The sequence below is a fragment of the Myiozetetes cayanensis genome, unplaced genomic scaffold (assembly GCF_022539395.1).
Source record: "Myiozetetes cayanensis isolate MyiCay16 unplaced genomic scaffold, myiCay2020 scf31, whole genome shotgun sequence".
Lineage (NCBI taxonomy): Eukaryota > Metazoa > Chordata > Aves > Passeriformes > Tyrannidae > Myiozetetes > Myiozetetes cayanensis.
In genome coordinates this window covers 1749190-1771065 of record NW_026087533.1, presented here as the reverse complement: position 1 = coordinate 1771065, position 21876 = coordinate 1749190, and the positions used below count along the sequence as shown (strand labels likewise).

General features: G+C 54.6%; 1 protein-coding gene across 3 annotated transcripts in view; it reads right to left on the bottom strand.

Moving 5' to 3' along the window:
* Positions 1–6223: 6223 nt before the first annotated feature.
* NKAIN1 (sodium/potassium transporting ATPase interacting 1) overlaps positions 6224–21876 on the bottom strand; it is a 29383-nt gene continuing 13730 nt past the window's right edge. For 2 of the 3 annotated variants that reach the window (XM_050326244.1, XM_050326245.1), the window contains exons 2-7: positions 16468–16605; positions 15846–15926; positions 13895–14092; positions 13400–13460; positions 10489–10570; positions 6224–8182 (exon numbers count right to left, since the gene is read on the bottom strand). In XM_050326244.1, coding sequence (XP_050182201.1) covers positions 8173–8182; positions 10489–10570; positions 13400–13460; positions 13895–14092; positions 15846–15926; positions 16468–16605 — 570 coding nt within the window. In that variant the 3' untranslated portion in view covers positions 6224–8172. The remainder of the gene's footprint in view (positions 8183–10488; positions 10571–13399; positions 13461–13894; positions 14093–15845; positions 15927–16467; positions 16606–21876) is intronic. The other variant, XM_050326247.1, reaches the window with a different exon arrangement.

The following is a 21876-nucleotide window of genomic DNA, read 5'->3' as shown; positions in this document are numbered from 1 at the left end:
AGAGGGATGCTCTGACTTTCCTCCTGCCTCTCCAACAGAATCATGGAGTCATAGACCATAGAATCATGGAATGGTTTGGGTTGGAAGGGACCTTGAAGTTCATCTTGAAGCATGGGCAGGGACACGTTCCACTAGCCCAGGGTGCTCCAACCTGGCCTTGGACACTTCCAGGGATCCAGGGGCAGCCACAGCTGCTCTGGGCAACCTGTGCCAGGGCCTCCCCCCTCCCAGGGAAGGATTTCCTCCTGCTATCTAATCTAAATCTCTCTTATTTTAAAACCATTCCCCCTTGTCCTTTCACTCTCTGTCCTTGCAAAATGTCGCCCTTCCTCTGTTTTATAAACATCTCCAGAGCTGAGCTGGGCTGGAGCACAACACTGAGACCAGAGGATCCTTCCCCTGCAGCCAGAGCTATTTACTGGAATATGTTATACACTGGAAAACATGCCCCACTGCTGGAGGCAGAGTCACAGGGCAGCAGTGCCCACACAGGAGCAAGGGGTGAGCAGTGACTCATGAGGGTGCTCAGCACAGAACAGGCTTCCCAGGGCAGTGGGCACAGCCCCAAGGCTGCCAGAGCTCCAGGAATGTTTGGACAACGCTCAGAGGGACAGGGTGGGATTGTTGGGGTGTCTGTGCAGGGCTGGGGGTTGGACTGGATGATCCTTATGGGTCCCTTCAGCTCAGGATATTCTGTGATTCTTAGCACAGGGTCTGCCAGCCACAAGGTTTTCCCAGGCCCCAATCTCACTTCTCTTTGCTTCCAGCTTTCCCAGACGCTATTTCTTGGTGTTCAATTTGTCCAATTTGCTCTTGTCCTTGTCACACTGCAGAGGGTGACACCAAGCTCCTGCTGCCAGGCTGTCACTGCTGCCTCCCAGGGCCCTCCCCAGGGCACTGCTCTGCTCACTGTGTGTTCCCTGTTCCGTTCCCAGCCAAGAAAAAAGACAACAGCCCCCAAACCTGTCACATTTCAAGGGACATCAACCTGTCAGCTGCTCACTCCTTGTGCTCAGATTTAGGAAATACCAGTGTCACATTTACCTGTGTAACCTTAATTCAGCCCCCTGAGGCACAGGCTTTGAGATCCAGGCTTTAATTATGGGTTCACAGACAAGGTGACAGGGCTGGCTCTGCCCTGGGGCAGAGGGGAGATGGGGGTGTGGGACCCCTGGGTCCCCTCCTGCCCAAGCTGGAAGGAGTTCACAGCATGGAGGACAGAGGGCTGATGCTTGAAATGCTTCTGCTTTTCTTCTCTCTGAGCGATTTTGCTGAAATCCAGGGTGTTACAGGAGCGTTTGCTGAGCAATAAAGGGTGAAGGTGGAGCCTCTCTGCTCCCAGCAGGTACCATCAGACAGCACCTGCCACCTTATTCTGCCTCCTCCTATTTCTTGCCCCTCATTTTCTCGCTCTTTTACCTCTGAGAACACAGCTGAAGGGTGAATAATTCATACAAACCACGAGGAGAAAACTGGGAGCCAACCAGAAACAATGTCGAGGTGGAGATCTCAGGATCGAGAGCACGCTGGAGACACCACAAGATCAGAGGATACCCAATCCCTGCTGGCACCTCCTAAACCTCCTTGCCACCACCTTCAGGGCTCCCTGGGTGCTTTCCTCCTCCCCTCTTTGTGTCCAGAGAGCCCTTTGTGCCAAGCTGAGCTCCTGCTGTCCCTCCACTCACGCACACCTTTGGTTCAGGCGTGGAGCTGTTCCCTGGCACCGCGTGGAAGCTGTTCCCGGGTGGGGGCCGGTTTATTCCACCTTCCCCCCCGCAGGAGGTGCCTCTCGTGGTTCTGCTGCTCCTCCTGCAGCTCAGCCCGGCCCGGGGTGACAGCCCCGCGTCCCGGCCACCTCCTGCCTCTGCTGGCACGTCCCGCGTGTCGCAGGAGCTGCGGGAGCCGCCCGGCCCGGAGGCAAAGGCGCTTTGCACAGCGGGAGCTGCCTGGGCAGCGCATGGAAAAACGAGGGCTTTGCCGGGAAAACCTCCCAGCACAGCTCCTTCTGCTCACAGGGAGGGAGGCCTGGGGGTTTCTTGGGGCCAGGGATGATTTATCCCACCGCACTGCTGCTCGCTTGGCCCCAGCAGCCCTCGGATGCCACGCATTGGACCTTGCAGGGGTGTCACGGTGCTTCCCAGCCCTGAGCTCCTCGCAGCAGCTCCCGCTTCACGGGTGGGAGGGAGGCTCGGGAACACCCGGAGAAGCCTCGGTGCCTCAGCGGGGTTTGGGAGCAGCAAGTCCGTGCCTAGAGGGGCTGGTTCGCCCTCCGGGGAAAACTCGCTGATCTGGAGCTGGGTCTCTGGCAGGGCCAGAACAGAGTGTTGCTTCGCTCCATCCTGGCTGCTCCTGCAGAGTGATGGCTCCATATATTTTATATATAATACGTGAATTATTGTATATATTTACGTAAAATTAGATCTTAATAAAATATATTTATACATATGCACAAAATATGTTGTATATGTATACACATAGTGCATACATACACATGGATGTGTGTATATATGTGTATATATGCATGTATACATATAGTATATGCATATATATAGGTGGTCATTAAAAATATATACACGATTTATTTATTAAATTTATATAAAATTATGTATTAATAAAATATATTTATATATGTTCATAAATATGTTGTATATGTGTACACATATACTTAATATGTGCATATATACACAAGTGTATATATGTGTATATATATCCATATAATAGACACATATATGTGAATATATAAAATATATATGAAATATTTAATATAGTTATATAAAATTATGTATTAATGAAATATATTTTTATATATTCACAAAATATGTTTTAAATATTTTTATATATTTTTACATATATACACAATATATACATATATATGTATATGTATGTGTATATATGTATATATACATATATACATATATGTGAATATCTAAAAATAGTAATATATATGAATACTATTTTTATAAAATTATGTATTAATATATTTCTATATTAATAAAATATATTTTAATATATGTACACATATATACATATTAATAGATACATACATATATAAAAATAAAAATAAATATATAAAAATTTAAATATATACATATGGAATGAAAAATTCCTCTGTGTGCCCATGGCTGCACTACACCCAGCAGGGAAAACCTGGAGCTGCCATCACATCCCTCCAACATTCCTGTGAGTGAACACCCACCCGTGTGCCACCCTCCAGCTGGCAGCAGAGGTGACAGGAGCACTGCAAAGGGCATCTGCCCTGGGAGGAAGGGCTGGGGATTTCGGGTGAAGTGGGTTCAGGAGGAGGGTGTCTTTTAGGGTTACCACATCTCCCACCTGGGAGGGACCCCTGGAGAGCATCCTCAAATCAAAGGAGGAAAAACAAGGCCCAAAAGACTTTTCTTAATCGATTTACCCCCAGCAGCAAGTGTTGAGCATCCCTCCAAAGGGCAAAGCACCGCTATTCCTTTCACCCACCGCCTCCTGCAGCCTCCCTCCTGCTCTGCTGCCATTCCCTTGGAGCTCAGCACACCTTGGAGCAGGGCAGCTGGGTGCCCAGCTCTCCTCCAGCCCCTGAAAAGCGTCTCTATGCCTTTGTGCGGGGTTGTGAAAGCGGCTTTTTTACTCCTCCCCATCTGTGCCTTACCAGGGTCCGGTGCCCGCGGGCGGGAGCCGCAGCTTCTGCTCAGGGTAAATTAATCCTTTGTTGCTCCTCAGCCACTTCTTCGCCGGGCTTGGGGTGGAAGAAAATCAACTCGTTTTTCTCCCTGCCCTTCCTGTTTAGGGTGACACAGGGTTTGTTCACGACAGCGAGCGACGCTTGGACTCTGTAATTACAGCCCTGCCTTGGTCCAGGGTGTGAGGGGTTCAGAGTGAACCCCCCCAGGACTGTGGGTACCAATGCCATGCCCACACTCACTGCTTTTGTTCATTTGAGGTGCCTCATGGTGTTTTTGGGGATGTTGAATTCATGCCCTGGCTCCAGACTCAGGTGGGAGCGGGACAGGGATGTCACACGGTGCAGGTGGCAGGTGACAATCACCCATGTAATCATTTTTATTTGGAAGAATTTCTCCTGCTGCTCTCGGAAGATAATTATGGCTGTAAAACCAAAGGTTCCAAGCCTTTGCTTATGAAGTGGAAGATGTCTCTCAGAGTTAAAGATTTTAATTGAAAACCACTTTAAGAAGCCTATTTCAGCCTCCAGATTGGTGCTCACCTGCCCTTAACAGCCCTTATTATAAATCTACTTATTTTGAAAGTTTGGGGGTTTTTTGTTATTTTACTCCCAGGGAAGGAATGATCTGTGTGGGCAGTGAGGGAAGAGGCAGAATCCAAGGAGGCAGAACCTGGGCATGGAGAGGCCAGAGGCTGGAGCAGCCTTACTGTTGGAGGCTTTCCTGGCGTGCCCGGACAGGCTGGGACAGGCTGGGCAGCAGGAGGTTGTTTGGCAAGAGGCAGATCCATGGGTGTGGGCAGGCAAACAGGTTCCCTCTTTCCTCCCATCTGGGGAGGAGGAGCAGTGGGATGGTCCAGCAGTGTGTCCATGGGATGCCCCAGAGGCTGCACCCACAGCAGGGATCCTTTGTGTCCCCTCCCTGGGGACACACTCGAGCTGGAGGCTCCTTGTCCCACCCCTGTCCCTCAGTGAGGGTCACCTTCACCCCCACCCTCCCTGACCTGGCCAAACCAACCCCTGTCCCCAGGGTGCTGGGACACCCCTCTGTAGCTCTTCCATCCCTGGACACCCCACTAAAATCCATAGATTTTAGGCCTGGAAACCCGTTTTTAAAGTCCAGAGCCTGGGGATGGGATCTCACAGCAGAGCCAGTGGGACCTGGGGGTGACCTGGTGACGTCCAGGAGGCTCAGGGGCACCCACCCTGGCCCAGGGACACCCAGGGCTGCTGGGGATGGCTGTGCTCCAGCCTCTTCCCAAGCCAGCTCCTTCCCACAGGGATAGAGATTTGGGAACCAAAATCCAGGCTGGAATCAATTAAACACAGAGCAAGTGAAATATCTTTGGATACTTGGAATGGAACCATGTGTGGAGCAAACATCACCCTGAAGGGGCAGCTTTAAACTGGATTGAAAGTGCTGCTTTGGTGATGGAAAATGGGAATATCTGGGGAGAAAAGGAAACTTTTCCCAGGGGCCGTGGCCACAATCTGGGGGATCCATACCCTCCCTTCCTGGCAGGCCTGGAAAACTTGATTTTGGGTGCTCAGCTTACCCAGGGAGGGTCTTAATATTATTCAGGTGGGGGTGTTTTTTATTGTTTATTTGGGGGGTTATTAATACTTCTTTGTGTGTGTATTAATATCTCTCTTAGGAGAAGGGAGGTTTAACCCCCTTGGCTGCCCCCATGAACAGGGATGGGATATTCCAGACTCCAGTATCCCACATCCAGCCTGAAGGATGCTGCTGGCACCCCCACCCAGCCCAGAGGATGGTGCTTTGATGCTTTTCTTCTTATTTTAAAGGGGGTTTTTTCGTGTTGTTTTACTACCAGGGAGGGATTCACCTGTGAGGGCAGTGAGGGAAGAGGCAGATTCTTCCCAGGGCATCATCCAGAGAAGGGCTGGGATCTCATGAGGTTTAGCAAGGCCAAGTGCTGGAGCCCCTCTGCTCTGGGAGCCAGGCTGGGAATGCTGGGGGGATTCACCTGGAGAAGGGAAGGCTTTGGAATGATCTAATTGTGGCCTTGCAATGCCCGAAGGGAGCTGACAACAAAGATGGAGAGAGACAATTTCCAAGGGCCTGGAGGGACAGGACAAGAGGGAATAGCTTCAGATTGCCAGAGAGTAGGTTTAGATTGGATATTAGGAAAGAATCCTTCCCTGTGAGGGTGGGCAGGCCCTGGCACAGGTTGCCCAGGGAAGCTGTGGCTGCCCCATCCCTGGAAGTGTCCAAGGCCAGGCTGGATGGGGCTTGGAGCAACCTGGGATAGTGGAAGGTGTCCCTGCCCATGGCAGGAGGTGGAATGGGATGATTTAAGGTCCCTTCTAACCCAAACCAGTCTGAGATTCTATAACATAAGATGGGGAAAGGTAGGGGATGCAGATCCCTCGGGAAGGAGGTGGCAGCGTCAATGCGGGACAAAAAGGAAAAAATTAAATATAAATAAAAAAAAACCCCATCCCCCCACTTTTTAATCAACTGAACCACACAAGGAGGTGCCAGAAGCAGAACACCACCAGCTGAAACTTTCCTTTGACTTTTATAATTACAGAATAGAAAAGAAATCCTGGGTTCACATTACAAAGACGGGCTCGTAGAAAACCAAGCCAACGGAAAGAAAAGAACAGAGCGCCGGTGCCTGGCTCCTTCCAAGCCCGGGGCAGGGAGCTCTGCCCAAGGGTTTGAGAGGCCAGCAAGCTTGTCCTTCTGCTTCCTGATGGATCTGAGAAGGGTTTGGAGCAGGTGGGTGTCTGCCGGTTCCATCCCGATCCCATCCCACGGCGGGTCAGCGAGAGCGTCCTCTGTCCTGGAGAGGGAAATAAACCCCCAAAAATGCTGCTGGTCCCGGGGCTGGGCAGCCCTTGGGGATGGGGGGTATGTTTTGGGGGATGAGGTGGGGATGCATTGCCTGAAAAACACGGTTTTCCTTGGGAAAAAGAGGGGGACAGGGTGGATAAATTATTGCCTGTAGAGTTCACAGCTTGGCTGGAGGTGGTGGAGGGGCTGTGGGGCGGTTGCAGCTCGTCCCAGCTCGGGGTGGTGGCACTTCACCTCAGCCGGAAAAAATCACTCCAGGGTGGGAAAAAACGTCCCCAAATACCCCAGGACTGAAGGACAAACACCTGGGAGCTGGAGTTCATCTGACACCCCCTGCTCCCCCGATGTGAAGGGTGGGCTTGGGGCCAGATCCAGGGATCCTGAAGGAGCCTCATTCCCACCTCCAGGAAAAAAAAAAAAAAAAAGGAGAACAACGAGGTTGGTGGAGCTGGGATGCTTCAGGAAACTCCCTTTTTGGGTCCTTCTTTTGAGGCTTTTCCTTCCCAGCTCGTTTTCCTTTGCTACTCAACACACCTCCCACATCCTCCCCCCTTCCCCACCCAAAACATTCCCCTCGTGCCAATGTCCCTCTCCTGCCACCGAAGCTGATGGATGGATTTACCACTGAGACCCCCACGGATGAAGAGGCTGGAGGGGGAGGCCCCTGGGGGGCACAGGGGCTGCCCTGGTGGGGGGCACAGCATTGCTGAAGGCACGATGTCAGCCTTGGGGGGTGGCTCAGCCAGAGTCTACTCAGGCACTTTTAAATTAAATAAAAAAACCCAAACCGATAATTAATTAAAAAAAAAAATCCAAACAAACCCAAACCAACCCAAAACATTCATTAGATTCATTAAAACAGCCGGAAAGGGGCTGTGCCAGAAGCAGCAGCGTTGCTATTGCCAGGTTGGAGAGGTCCCCCCAGGAATGTGGGAGGGATGGAGGGGCTGGCAGGGGAGTTTTTGGGGTGCTGTGTGTCCCCTCCTGTCCCCAGATTTGGGGGGGTGGTCCAGGAAAGATGCTGCTGTCCAGATCCAGCTCCTCGAGGCTCCTCCTCGTCCCAGGCTGAGTCCCTTCAGTGCTGTTTCATCCAGCTGAGGGGGGCTGGAAAATTCCTTCTGTGAGCAAATTCCCCATTTTTGGAGCCAGCCCGACCCCCAGATCCAGAGTTTCAGGAAATTGTCCCAAACCCAGGGAGGCCGAGGCTGCTCTCTGTGCCCTGCTGTCCCCAGAGCAGTGTTTGTCCCCTGCCCCTGGTCCCAGTTTGCTCCAAACCCGCTGGTTTTTGCCCCAATCCCACTCCGGGCTCCCGGCACACCGGGAAGGGCCCCTCTGCTCCAAGGAAAGCCAGGCTGGGACAAACAGAAGCAATCAGTGTCCTGCTGCCACTTCCTGCGTGTCCCCATGTCCCCATCCCGGGGCTGCTGGAGCCCAAAGGGCTGGCACAGCTTGGGGAGGGATCCCTCTGTGTCCATCCCCCAAATCCCGCTGGGAGCGGTTCGGGATTGGAGGCCTCCAGGGCGGGATGGATGAGCAGCTCCTGGCTCCGTTCTGGGGGGTCGTGGGGTGCTCCTTGTGGGGTCTCCCCCTCTCCAGGGGTCGTGTCATCGGGGGGGTGGTGGCTCCAGGGGGGTCCTGTCACCGCTGGCTCCGGGGCTGGATCCAGGGCAGAAGGAATTTACCCAGACCTGGAAATGCAGAGGAGGAATCAGGAGAGAGACCCCCGCCATGTGTCCCCCTGTGGGGACAAGGAGTCACAGCCCTGGGCACAGGGACCTGCGGGGCTGACTCGGGGTGGCTCGAAAAGGGCCACTGCCCTCCTTTCACCCCCAAAAATGTCAGAGAGTGACAGAGGCCAGGCTGGGGAGGCCCAAGGGGTTCATGTTCCCACCCCCCCATGGTGGCACAGTGTGCTTGGGGTTTATTCCTCTTTTCATCATCATCATCATCATAATGTTAGTTATTGTAATTACTACAGCTGCCACTATGCTAAAATACTACATATAATATATATAATTATACTATCATATACAATATATAATATATAATACATAACATATAATAATACTATTAGTGCTATTATTTCTACCATTGCTATTGCTAATAGTCTTGTTATTATATATTTATTAATTTCAGTTATTGAACCGTTCTCATCTCACCCCATGGGTTTCCCCTTTCCTGATTTTTCCCCCCATCCCATCCCTGGGGTGGGCTGAGCCAGCCACTTTTTGGGGGGGCTTAGATGAAATCGTGGCAGATCTGAGGGTGCAGCACAGGACCAGCCCCAGCCCCACACACCACAAACACCCCCAGTTCCCCCCATGGGGCACCAGGGGGTCCCCCCACCCTCCATACCCCCCTGTCACGAATGCCCCAGGTCTCAGCTCCCAGCCTGTGTTTCCCAGGTGCTACAGGGAGGATTTTGGAGCAGAGAGCCCCATCCTGGGGGGACACCACAACACATTTTTAGGGCCTGGTGCCACCCTGGTTGGGCAGGAGGGACCCAGGGGGACGAGGTGCTGCCGTGGCACATCTTCCTCCTCCTCCCGCTGGGTGGGAGCCCTCCCCTGCACTGCTGCTGATTAATTCAATTAGGGCTAATTGGAAGTTGCAGAACAAGCTCTAATTTCTGGGGCTGTGGCCCTGCTGTCCTGCCCAGCTGGCCCTGGGGACACGAGTGGCCTCACCCAAGCCCCCCACCTCACCCTGTGCCTCTAAAATTGGTGTTCACACCACTTAAAATGGATATTCCAGCTGATATCCCCCCAAATCCTGATGTTCCCACCACTTAAAATGGATATTCCAGCTGATATCCCCCCCAAATCCTGATGTTCCCATCACTATAAATAAAGTTATTTATATATTCTATAGATTGGAATGTCTATATATATATTATATAACCTTATTATATGATTATATTATATATAATTAAATTATGATGTAATATATAATATATAACATTATGTTATAGAATATTATATATAATATTATTATTTGCATATTATTATATAATATATAATATATATTATCTATTATATAATATATATAATATTATATGTTATATTATACAATAGCTATAATGTTTATATATTATACATAATATATAAAATATGTTATATATAATATATATTATATATTATAGATATAATTCATATATATTATATATAATACATAAAATACATTATATATAATTATATATTCTGTATTATGTAAGTATATAGTATATATTATATATATATGCTGAAGTAATCATATAAATAAATAGAATAGAATAATAAATAACAATGTAAATAATATCAATAAATATAATTTATAATATAAAATTGTGTATTATTTATTACAAAATAAATTATAAATAAAATTCCAAGACACTGGAGTAAATAAAAATGATAACCCTGGAGGGCTGGGAGGGCTCCAGGGAAGGACCAGCTCCTCCCAGGGGGGCACAGCACCCGGGTGGGCACACGGGGAGGGCCCAGCACTGTCACAGATGCATTTGTTCCACCACAGCCCCTCTTTGCATCCCTAATTGTGCCCTTGAATTTGCATACAAGGCTGAAAATATAATTAATTTTTGGCAGCGGGCAGAGGTTAATCCCTTTAGACTCGGCAGCCTTATCTCGCTGGAGTGTTTATCTAGTGAAGCTTAATGGGTAAGGGAGAGGGGAGAGAAGTCAGCTGTGCTTCTCTGAGGAGCTGCTGCTTCCCCGGGGGCTCTGCCAGGGTGAGACTGAGCAAAAACACACAGCAAACCCCACCCTGGGCATCCTCCCCCCCAAAAAAAACCTGCCCAGCCAGGATGGAACCTCGGGGGCCAAATCCTTTGGGTTATGAGGGTGCCACGGGAGGATCTCAGTGCGGGGCCTTGGAGGGGGTCCTGCACCCCTGAGCACCCCCAGAGAAGCTGTGGCTGCCCCTGGAATCCCTGGGAGTGCCCAAGGCCGGGTTGGAGGGGGCTTGGAGCAGGATGGGCTGGGGGGAGGGACACACTCACGTGTAGAGCGGCTGTAGCTGTAGGTGTGACGTCTTCTGTGGTGCCTGGTACCCGTAGGAGTCAAACCCACCGATGAAGTCGACTGGGGAGAGCAGGGAGAGAGGGGAGGTGAGCTGGGTGGGCACGGGGTGGGGGGTGGTTGTGTCTTTCCCTGCCTCCCTCCCCACCCTGAGGGCACCCGTGGGGCTGCAGCTGCAGGCCAGGGAAGTGCAGCATCTCAGCAAGCAGCCAGGGAACCCTGAGAGCCCCTTCCAGTGCTAATGGGGCTCCAAGAGAGCTGGAGAGGGATAAAAACCTGGAGTGACAGGACAAGGGGAGTGGCTTCCCACTGACACAAGTTCGATGGGATATTGGGAAGGAATTGTTGGTTGTGAGGGTGGGCAGGCCCTGGCACAGGTTGCCCAGAGAAGCTGTGGCTGCCCCTGGATCCCTGGAAGTGTCCAAGGCCAGGTTGGATGGGGCTTGGAGCAACCTGGGCTAGTGGAAGGTGTCCCTGCCCCTCTGGAAGGGTGGAAACAGGTGGTCTTTAGGGTCCTCTCCACCTCAAACTGTTCCATGATTCTATGATCCTGAGTCACCACAGCACCCTGAGGAAGTGCTGCATCCCAGGGAAATCAGAATCACAGGCTGGTTCACGTTGGAAGGGACCACTGGAGGTCATGCAGCCCAACCTCCCTGCTCAAGCAGGGTCCCCCAGAGCTCATCCCTCGGGGTTGTGTTGGGATGACTTTTGGGTATCTCCAGGGAAGGAGGCTCCACAACCTCCTCAGGAAGCTTGAAATGCACCCTCGGGCACCTCAGCATCCCAGGCCAGGGCATCACCCCAGCTCAGGGCAGCATCCTGGATTGCTGCAACATCGCAGGTCATGGGAACATCCCAGGAAAACACCAGCGAGAAACAGAGGAAAGAAGCTGGAGCGACTCGCTGAGATCCTTGTGCTCCCTTCTCCTCACCACTGAAGGTCCTTGCGCTGCCGGCAGGACAAGGTGGGTGAAATCACCTCTCACTGTCTGCAGAGTGGGCAATTAGGGAGAACTGCGGGGGAATTACGGCTCGTTCAAGGCTGTCACTGATGGGAATTGCAGACACAACAGAGCAGCTTTCGCCGCCGACATTCCCAGCCCCGCGGCTCATCCGCATCCAGAGCCCAGCCCCGGCCCGAGGAGCCCCGGGGCAGTCACAGCGTCAGAGCCCAGCACCGGCAGCACTTGGTGTCCGGGGGTACCCCGACTTCTCCCGCGACCACCTGCGTGTCCCCAGACCTGAACCCTCCCGCTGGCACAGGGATGGGCACCAGAAAAAGGGGAATCCAGCCTTTCCAGGACTCGCAGCACAACCCATCCCCCCACCAAAAAATAACAAAACACGGGGCTGTGCTCGGGGCGGGTTCACAGGCGGGTGTCCACGAGCAGGGGAGCTGATGGGGGGGACCCCACCCCTCCCGGCACGTTTATCTTCCCAACTTAACATTCAGCCAGCTCCCGATTTTGTCGCCATCCATCCATTTCCAAACCTAATAAGATATTCCATTAAAAAGATGCATTTGCATCCTGGGCTGCAGCAGCATTAATATTAAAAGTGTATTGAATGCAGGAGTTTGTTTGAATGCAAACAGGCTCTGGAGCCGCCGCCGGTGCACAAACCCTTTTGCATGCTCCTGGCTATGGAAACACCTAATTCCCGCAGGGAGCAGCCACTTTCACAGGGAGATTTTGCTTTTCCGGTGACCAAAGCGGGGGAAAAACACGGGGCTGCTGCAAACTGGAACCCTCGGGACTGGGCTGGGACCACTTGTGGGTCCGTGGCACTGACGGGGTGCTGATCCCAGGAAAGGAACCTGACCCCAAGCGCATCTGGGGTGGTTTTGCCATGCGGAACATCCCTGCCTGCGGTGGGGCTGCTGGGAGCTGCCAGCTGGCAGGAATTAATTAATGGCAGATGAGCTTTTAATGCACTCGGATGGCCACAGCCTCGGCCACCTGGTTAATTGGGGTCGGGATGTTTGAGGGATCGTGGGCAGACCGGGCAGAACAACACAGGTTGGACAAAAGTTACCCTGGAACTTGGCTTAAATTGCTTTTTCCACCTGTTTTGGGGTGAAAACCCAGCAGTGAGGGGGGCTGTGGGGATGCTGGCTGGGGACACACAGTATTCCCAGCTCGTTGTCTCCAGTCCCCTGTGGTTGTCAGGGAGGAGGGAGGTGGTGGCTGGCTCTGGAGATGTGAGCAGGTAGAAGGGCTCTCCAGCGTTCCCACGGGGCTGGAGCTGCACAGGGAGCATTCAGTGGGAATTTTTCAGGATGTGGAGGTGGCTCTTCACAGCAAGGGTGACACTCCCTGCTGCCGCTAAGACCAGGGACCTGGGGGAGATGCTCTGGCCCAGGGAAGATGCTCTGTCCTGAGGGAGAAACCCTGAATTTGGGTCAGGGGGAGCAGTGAGAGCAGTGCTGGCCCCAAATCCAACCCGCAGCTGCTGCACACAGGGGTGAGCACCCCGAATTCCACAGGAGCTGGATGCAGTGCAGTGATGCTGGTGTGAGGACCAGGGATGGGACCATCTCAGCCTCTTAGTGCAGGGATGAAGCCTGATCCCATGTTGGATGGAACCAGTTCTGTTCCTGCACCCAAGGGCTGCGAGGGCTGTGATGTAGCAGCTCAGGGCTCCCTGTCCCTGTCCCCTCCTCCTGGGGTGCAGCACCTCCCCCGAGGCTGTGTTGGTGGCACATCACACCCCAGCACATCTGCCACACCAGGGATGGAAATATGAGGCAAAACCCCCAACTAGTGGGGGTTCCTGACCCTGCCTGCAACCCAGCCATCACTCCCCTGGCCCCAGCCAGGAGCTGCCACGCTGGAAAAGCTCGGGATGGCATCAGCTCAGCCCCACATGCCCCACAGCCCCAGCACTCACAGCTGTCTTCCTCCTCCAGGAACACTTTGCTGACGTAGCAGGCGTAGACAAACCCGAAGAGCTGGGAAAAGAGAGAGGCTGCTCTGAACCCCACCTGCCTTTAAAAGCTTTATTTCCTCGCAGCCTCCCAAGGCTCTCAGGAGGTTTTGCACCCAGGTATGTCCCACTCCCGCTTCTTTCCCGTGGGATGAGACAGCCCCCAGGAAGCGGGGGGACCCTCCCTCTCTGGATGAGCAGCACATCTGGGTGGGTTATGCATTGAGAACCCCCAGATTCTTGCAGCTCCCAGCTCACAGCCTGCCAGATTTTGGGATGGGCAGCACCCCCCGGGGTGCTGGCGTGGGCTCTGTCTGCTCCTCCCTCCCCAGCCCTGGAGACGCCACCCTTGGTGGGACATCCCCAACCAGAGCAGGGCGGCTCTGCCCGCCCCGACCCCGCCAGCCCCGCCCTCTTAGTCACGGTTCGGGATGAAGGACGGGGGAGGGGTGCCCTTACCGCCAGGAATATCTGCGTGGCACTGCTCACCACCTCGATGTACTGGTAGTCCAGCAGGCAGCCGCTGACCGTGATGACGTGGTGGTCCTCGGGCGCCAGGTTGGAGTTGAGCACGGGGGTGACGAGGCAGCCCGGCCCGTTCTCCATCCACCACGAGCGGTGCAGTGAGGTATTGAAGGTCATGATGAAGTCTCGGTCCTGCAGCAGGAGGAGGAGGAGGCACAGGCTGTGGAGCTGAGGCTCTTTGCGGGAGGGTTGGACAGAAAAACGGGTTTTTCCAACCCCAGGGTGCTCCGTGGAGCCACACAGAGCAGGGCATCGCCCTGACCTGCAGTGTCCCAGGGGTTTGTGGCCTCCTCCCGTGCTGCTGTCACAGACCATCCGGGCCAGGTGACATGAGGATGGCACAGGGTGGTCACCAGCGTGGCCACTTGGGCAGCAGCTGTTTATGGTGTGCTGGTCACATCCAGCCCCAGAGACAGGACCGTGGGACCATCCCCCACAACGAGCTCCAGGGATGCAGGGCAACCCCTGCTTCTTCCCTCAGGGTTTTGGGGTGCCACCCCTTCCCCCCCACCCCCACAGAGCCTTGTGAGGCCTCTCCACACACATCCCCTCCTTGTTACCCCCTTACAAGCTTTGGAGCTCTCCCTGTGTCCTCTCCACAGCAGCTCTGAGGTGCCAGTGGGCAGGCAGGACCCTCCTCTGCTGCAAGGCAGGGCTGCAGGGCTAATCCTCACCCCCTTCCTGTCCTTTCCCACCCCTCACTGCCCAGCTGGATGAGCCCCCCACCCCAGGGAGGCTCCTCCCAGTCCCCTTCTGCACCCCCAGCCCTCGGATCTGGGAGATGGGGAACCTGCTGAGCATCCCCAGCAGGAAATCACCAATCTGGGATGAAAAGGCTTTTGCTGGTGGGTGTGGAAAAAAATAGCAAGAGAGTGGGTTTGGGTTTGTGAAGCTGAAGGATGTGGGTTCAGGTGCTGGAAGCAGGACCAGGGGGTGTTCTGGCATCACAGAGTGACGGAGATTGGGGATTTCCACCAAATCCTCCCCCTGCCATCCTCCGTGCCTGCTGCTCACATCCAGCACTTCAGCTCCTTGAAAGAGCCTCAAATGACCTGGAGCAGCCTGGGAAGATGGTCTCAGCCACAGAAGACTCCCAGGAGTCCTCCCCTGCTTTGGGAGTGGTTGTCCTGTGCCCTCTGTGAGGTCCCAAGAAGGGAACAGCATCCTCAGAGCTGGGGATGGGGTGGCAGAGCAGGGCACAGCTCTGCACAGCTGACTCAGCCACAGGCTGAGGGTGCTCAAACCATCTGGTGCTGCACCATCCCTGTGTGAAGTTCTGCTCTTTTTTTTGTGTAAAAGCTGTAATTTAACAGGGGTGGAGGGACATGGAAAGGCATAACCCCCTCACACCCTCACCCCATCACCACCAGGTGACTTCCCAAAGCCATTAATGATGTCCAGCCACTGCTGGAGACTCTAGGGCTGAGTGGAGCTTGTAGAGCTCCAGAAGACCCCATAAATTGGGTGTGCACAGCAGGGGGGTCTCATCCTTCCACCCAACTGCCCTCCCCAGGTTCTGGTGACTCTGCCCCAAACTTCCCTGCAATTGCTCATCCCTGTTCCTTGTGTTCCTTCTCCACTTTATCCCTTCACTGGCACGTTAGGAAAGTGCCACCCACTGCCACCTTGGCCTGCACTGTCTGTCTGTCCCTCCCATCCCCTGGGAAGTGGGTGCTGCAGGCAGGACCCTCTGGAGAGGCACCCCCAGCACACAGGAGGGTGCTTTGCTGCCAGGCTGGGGGCACTCACAGCCTCTGTGTCCCTTCTGAGGGAGAGATGCCGAGCAGGGAAGGAGGGGAGGGGAAGGACAGGAGAGCAGGGAGGCTGGAAAGGGGGAGGGAAGGCTGGGGGAGGGGGGATGAGGAGGCAGGTGTGGGGATGTTACCTGTGACAAGCGCCCGACCTCCAGGTAGAAGCAGATGATGAAGGCGTTCCAGCCAACCCACAGCACCAGCCACACTGCATACTGTGGGGAGAGACCGTCAGGGACCCCTGCTCCATCCCCCCTGCTGCATCCCATCCCTTGGGATACACCCCTGAAGGGCAGAGGGGCCCAGGACTGCTGGTTAAATGTCAGGGATCAGGTGTTCAATTCAAAGATGGTTTTTAAGGGCTTTAACATTCCCTGATTCTGTGCAGGGATCTGGGGTTGGATCAGAGGATCACACCATGGTTTGGGTTGGAGGGGATCTTAAAACCCATCCCTTCCCACCCCCTGCCATGGGCAGGGACACCTTCCACTATCCCAGGTGGCTCCAAGCCCCGTCCAGCCTGGCCTTGGACACTTCCAGGGATCCAGGGGCAGCCACAGCTTCTCTGGGCAACCTGTGCCAGGGCCTGCCCACCCTCCCAGCCAACAATTCCTTCCCAATATCCCATCCATCCCTGCCCTCTGGCAGTGGGAAGCCACTTCTCTGGAACATCCTATTCCAATCGATACAGGAGGGACCCTGAGCCATTCCCAGGGCTGAAGACGCTGCACCCCAGGCACCCACAGCAGTACCTACCATCATGAGGTATCTGGATCTGTACTGGATGGTCCCAAAAATGCCCAAAATGACGGCCATGATGTGTAAAAAATTCGCCAGGATGGGGGCCCACTGGTATCCCAGGAAATCAAAGATCTGCCTCTCCAGCGCCGCGACCTGCAGGACAGCGCGGGGGGAGCAGGGATTAGAGCAGCACCTCGGTCACCAGGGCGGCTCCCGGCACGCTGGAGGCAAAGAGCAGCTGGAAATGGACGGGGAAATCCCCACAGATAATTAGTTGCAACAGGTCGAAGCGTCTGAGTGATGCCTCGGCCGGCGACGGGATTATTGGGGATGTTTGGAGCTGGGAAGGGCAAAGCAAGGAGATGTCAGCCGGTCACCCTGCCAGCGTCCTCTGGGCCTCGGTTTCCCCACCCCTCGGGGCTGAAATCGCTCTCAGGAATGGGTTTCTCACTCACGGCTAGGCTTCTCGAACGAAGATTTGAGAAGGAATGGGTTTATCAAGGTGGAAAAAACCCTCCTGCTCTGGTCACGGGTACTTTGCAGGTGATTTGTTGCCCATCCTCACCTGCCTTTGATTGCCCTCGTCGTTCCTAATCCATAAACGACGCTGCGATGCGGCTGGATCGGGGCTGGGAGCTGGTGGGATCCACCCGTTATCCCAGCACTTCCCGACTTTGCTCTTAATTACGGGATCATCTCGCAGAAAGGTGGGGGCAAAGGCAGGGGGAGCACTGGGGCCTTCAACGGTGGGTTTTAAGCTAAAAAATGGGGATTGGATGAGACCTTTGCTTTTTAGAGAAGTTTGTAAACAACTTCCAGAGAGAATTTCGGGGTATTCAGCGCTGCAGTCCCTGAGGGTGCACGGGCAGGAGGAAATAGGATTTTTCAAAGGTGCTGGCACCAGTTTCAAGTGGGAAGGAGCTCACCTGTCCCCTCAAATCACCCTTTGGTTGTGGCACCTTCACCGTGTTCAGACCCACCCCAGTAATCCAGCCAGTTTTCCCAATCCTTCTTATTCCCTGTGCCAAGGATGGGAGATCTGAATCCCTCTCTGGCTGTGCCAGGAGGGTGGCACAGACACCAGGGAGCACCTTCCCCATCCATTTGATGCATTGAGGGTGGATATCCCTCCTGAAACCCGGGTGGGCAGTGCTGGGCCCCAGGATGAGCATCCCTGACCCAGCCCCCTTGGAGGTGAGGTGGGGTCTGCAGCAGCCTTGCCATCCCAAATCCTCTCTCCATTTCTCTTGCTGAGAGCCCCACCCCTGTCCCATCACTCTCTGAGATGCCCCAGATTATTAATGGTTATTAATTATTTAATAATAATAATAATAATAATAAACAACCACTCCCTGTGAGCTCCAGGGCCCTGAGTCCTCCCCACCCCCCTGTGCCTCAGTGTCCCCTCCCAGTGCCACACGGCTCATCCTGCCTGAGGAAGGGGGGGAGTTTACCCTCAAAGCTGCAGGAGAAAATGGGCTTTAGCTCCCCCCTCCACTCACCAGCAGCGATCTGAGTGCAAGGGAGCTCCCTCCTGGTGCTCCCACGGGGGTCCCCAGGCAGCATCCCTGCCTGCCCAGCCCGACTTCAGGTGTCCTAATTACGGGGGGGGAATAAATGAGGTGGCAAAAGTGCTTCCCTGAGTGTTTCAGGAGGACAGACCGTGACTGTGACCTCTGGGTGTGCAACCACCTCAGTCTCCCCACCCATCAAGCACCGATGGAACTGGCTTTGTGAGGGTTCTATTTAGCACCTCTTTCAGCCCAGCTCCATCCTGGGACCGTGGTGTCCCATTCCCAACCCTATCCCTGGGATAGGATCCACTGGATTCAATTAAAGGTGGAGCAGCAGAGCCCAGGGAGCCTCTGGAGCTGGGACAAGGCTCTTTGCACTGAGGCTTTAATTCACTTCCACACTGTTTAAACTCTCCGAGGAAACAGCCTTTGGAAATACTTAAAGCTGGGCTGTAAATCTTTTAAACTGAGGACTGTAAATAATAAATGATGCCGGGAGTGCCGTGCTCGGGGCTTCACAGCCACCCATCCATCTGGGGGCTGTGGACAGAGCAGCTCAGCGGGGGCTGGGGGGGAGTTTTGGGTATGGGGGGGGGGTGCTCCAAGCTGAGGGATGGGGCTGGGAAGAGCCTCTGGGAGCATCCCACGGAGCTGGAGTGATGGGTTTACACCCGTGCAGCTCCTTAATTCCAGCCTGTCTTAATTCCTCCTTCTCCTGAAGGAGAAGGAGCTGGTGGAGCCTGATGGAACCAAATCCTCCTTCACTCCAAGGGGAAGCAAAGTCAGAGGCAAAGCCCAAGTTACCCCCACAGACGAGCAGGGGCTGCTGATTGCACTGAAAAGGTCTGCTGGACCCCCCTGGCAGCTCCCCCAGTGCTCTGTGGGTGTGTTATTCCAGTTTATTCCCTCCTTGGGAAGAGCAAATCACGTTTTTTTGCAGCCTGGTCAGATGCTGTTTGGGGTTAAGGGGAACAGGAGGCAAGAGCACAAAGGCAACCAGGCTGCAGCTCCCCAGCTCTCACCTCCTGCCACTGCCAAGGGCACCCCCAGGGCATCCCTACAGCTTAGAAACTGCTTCCTGAACTGGGAAACTGAGGCACAGCCTCCAGGGGGAGAGGGGCCCAGGTTTGGTGATCCCTACATGGGATGGAGAGAGAACCCTCAGCTCAGTGATGCTCCTGCCTTACCCCAAGCTGAGCTCCCTGGGCTGGTCCACCACCTGGAGCATCCTCACTGACCTTTTGGGGATGAAATGTCCCCAGGGGAACTTCAGGACACCTCAACCCCCACCAGTTGCTTGGTGACAGAGGCTCCTGGCTCTGGGGATCAGTGTCACCCCAAACACAGCAAGAGGCATCCCAGGACACTTCCCAGTAAACTGGGGATCAGCAGCAGTCCCAACCACCCCAAACCTAAGTGCCTTGTGGAGCTCAGAGCATCCCCCAGGCTGCCCTCCTCCTGGAAGGGGGATTCCCCCTGCTAATTGCACCCCCACCCTCATTAACACCCCTCTCTCCCCTCCCAGCTCCACTGGTGCTCCTGTGGGTGCAGGGCTGGGATCCAGACACACCATCCCACTGCTAATTAAGATAAACCTGCAGCCGATCAATGCCGTGAGTTTTAGGGCTTCCTCTTAATTAAACACCCTCTCGTTCATCGATCGGCCCCAAAAGTTCCCTTTGCAGCAAATCACATCCATTAGCTGGGGGTGGGATCCTGCTCCTGCTCATCCCAAAGTGCTGCCTGCAAGGATTTGGGCTCCAGCAGGAAATCGAAGCAGGTGAGGCTGTGACAGTCCCTGTGCTAGGAGGGGACATGGGGGCTGCCCCTGGGGACAGGAGATGTGGGGTTCGGGGCAGGGCTGGAGGAAAATGGGATTTTTCAAGTGGGAAGGAGCTCAACTGTCTCCTCAAATCACCCTTTGGTTGTGGCACCTTCACCGTGTTCAGACCCACCCCAGTAATCCAGGCAGTTTTCCCAATCCTTTTTATTCCCTGTGCCAAGGATGGGAGAGCTGAATCCCTCTCTGGCTGTGCCAGGAGGGTGGCACAGACACCAGGGAGCACCTTCCCTGTCCCATTTGCTGTACTGAGGGTGGACATCCCTCCTGAAACCCGGGTGGGCAGTGCTGGACCCCGGGATGAGCATCCCTGACCCAGCCCCCTTGGACACTGCAGGGCTAACCCAGGGACCTGCCCAGCAGCTCCCACTTCTGCTCTCCTGGCATCAGAGAATGCCAGAATGGTTTAGGTTGGAGGAACCCTCAAAGTCCATCCAGTGCCACCTCCTACCGCGGGCAGGGACACCTTCCACTAGTCCAGGGTGCTCCTTGGACACTTCCAGGGATCCAGGGGCAGCCACAGCTTCTCTGGGCAACCTGTGCCAGGGCCTGCCCACCTCAACAATTCCTCACAGCCAACAATTCCTTCCCAATCTCCCATCTCTCCCTGCCCTCTGGCAGTGGGAAGCCATTCCCTGTGTCCTGTCCCTCCATCCCTTGTCCCCAGTCCCTCTCCAGCTTTCCTGGAGCCCCTTTAGGCCCTGCAAGGGGCTCTCAGGTCTCCCTGGAGCCTTCCCTTCTCCAGGGGAACCCCCCCAGCTCTCCCAGCCTGGCTCCAGAGCAGAGGGGCTCCAGCCCTGGAGCATCTCCGGGGCCTCCTCTGGACTCTCTGCAGCAGCTCCAGGTCCTTGTGCTGCTGTTCCCAGGGCTGGGGCAGCTCTGCAGGGGGGTCTCACTTTCCCAGAACGGGGGAAAAAAGAGATGGAAGAGAAGTTCCATCCCAGGAAAGAAAAAAAAAAAAAAGAAAGGATCCTCCCTCCAGAAAACACCCTGCCTAAAAACTGCAAAGCCCCGACATCCACCTGCAGTTTGGTGACGGTGGGCAGGATGATGGAGCAGGCACAAAGCTGGATGATGCTCCCAGTTACCTCCCAGTTACCTGCTGCTTTCCATCCCCGCAGCAGCATCTGCGTGTCAGGCTGAGCTCAGCCCCTGCCCTTCCCCTCCGGGCCGGGCCCTGACCCCCTGCCGGGTCATTATCCTGCAGCGGGTGATTTCCTCCCGCTCACCATATGCCCGAGGCTCGCCCGGGGATTTAGCTTTTCATTTCGCTGCGTTTTTTGAAGAGATTTGGGGTCTTTATTCCCCGCGTGCTGCGGCCAAAGACACGGCGAGAGCCGCTGAGCCCCTCCCGGGGCTTTGGGGGCGGAATCGCTCATTTTCGAGGAGTTTTCGGCAGAAAAAAAAATGTTGGGGTTCGGGGAGAAAACCCCCGTGGGCAGGGCTGCGGGGCAGGATCTGGCTGCCAGCAGGATGCAGGGTCCACGAGGGATGTTCTGGGTTGTCCCTGCAGCTGATGGAGCACACGAGGCTCTGGCCACATCCTGCCCCGGCCCCAGGGACATGCCCCACCCTGAGCCCTCCAGAGCCCTCTTGAGGCTCACCCACCCCTCAAAACCTCTCCTTCTGAGGCAGTTTGGCGGATTTTGGCTCTGCCAGCGCCTTCTCCCGCTCGTGGGCAGCCCCGGGAGCCGCTGGAGGCACCTCCAGCCCCGCGGAGGGGACTCGGCTGCGATTTAAATGAGCAGGGAGAGAGAGAGATTGACTATTAAGAAGGTGCAAACACCGCTGTGAACCCAGGGACTCTATTTAATGACTTGGAAACAAGTTCTTGACCTACTTCCGACTGCAAAAAACCTTTCTAAAATCACGGAGGAAAAGAAATTAAAGGCGCCGGAGCCTCAGCTGCTCCCCGGTGCTGGGTGGGGGGAGCAGGACGCAGCCCCTGCGTGGGGAGATGCCCCAGGACCGAACTCCAATTCAAACCACGAGCAAAAAGTGGGGTGGGAGAGGCACAAACTGGGTCCTCCCCCAGCCTGTGCAGCCCCCCTTGTGGATGGCACAGTTTTT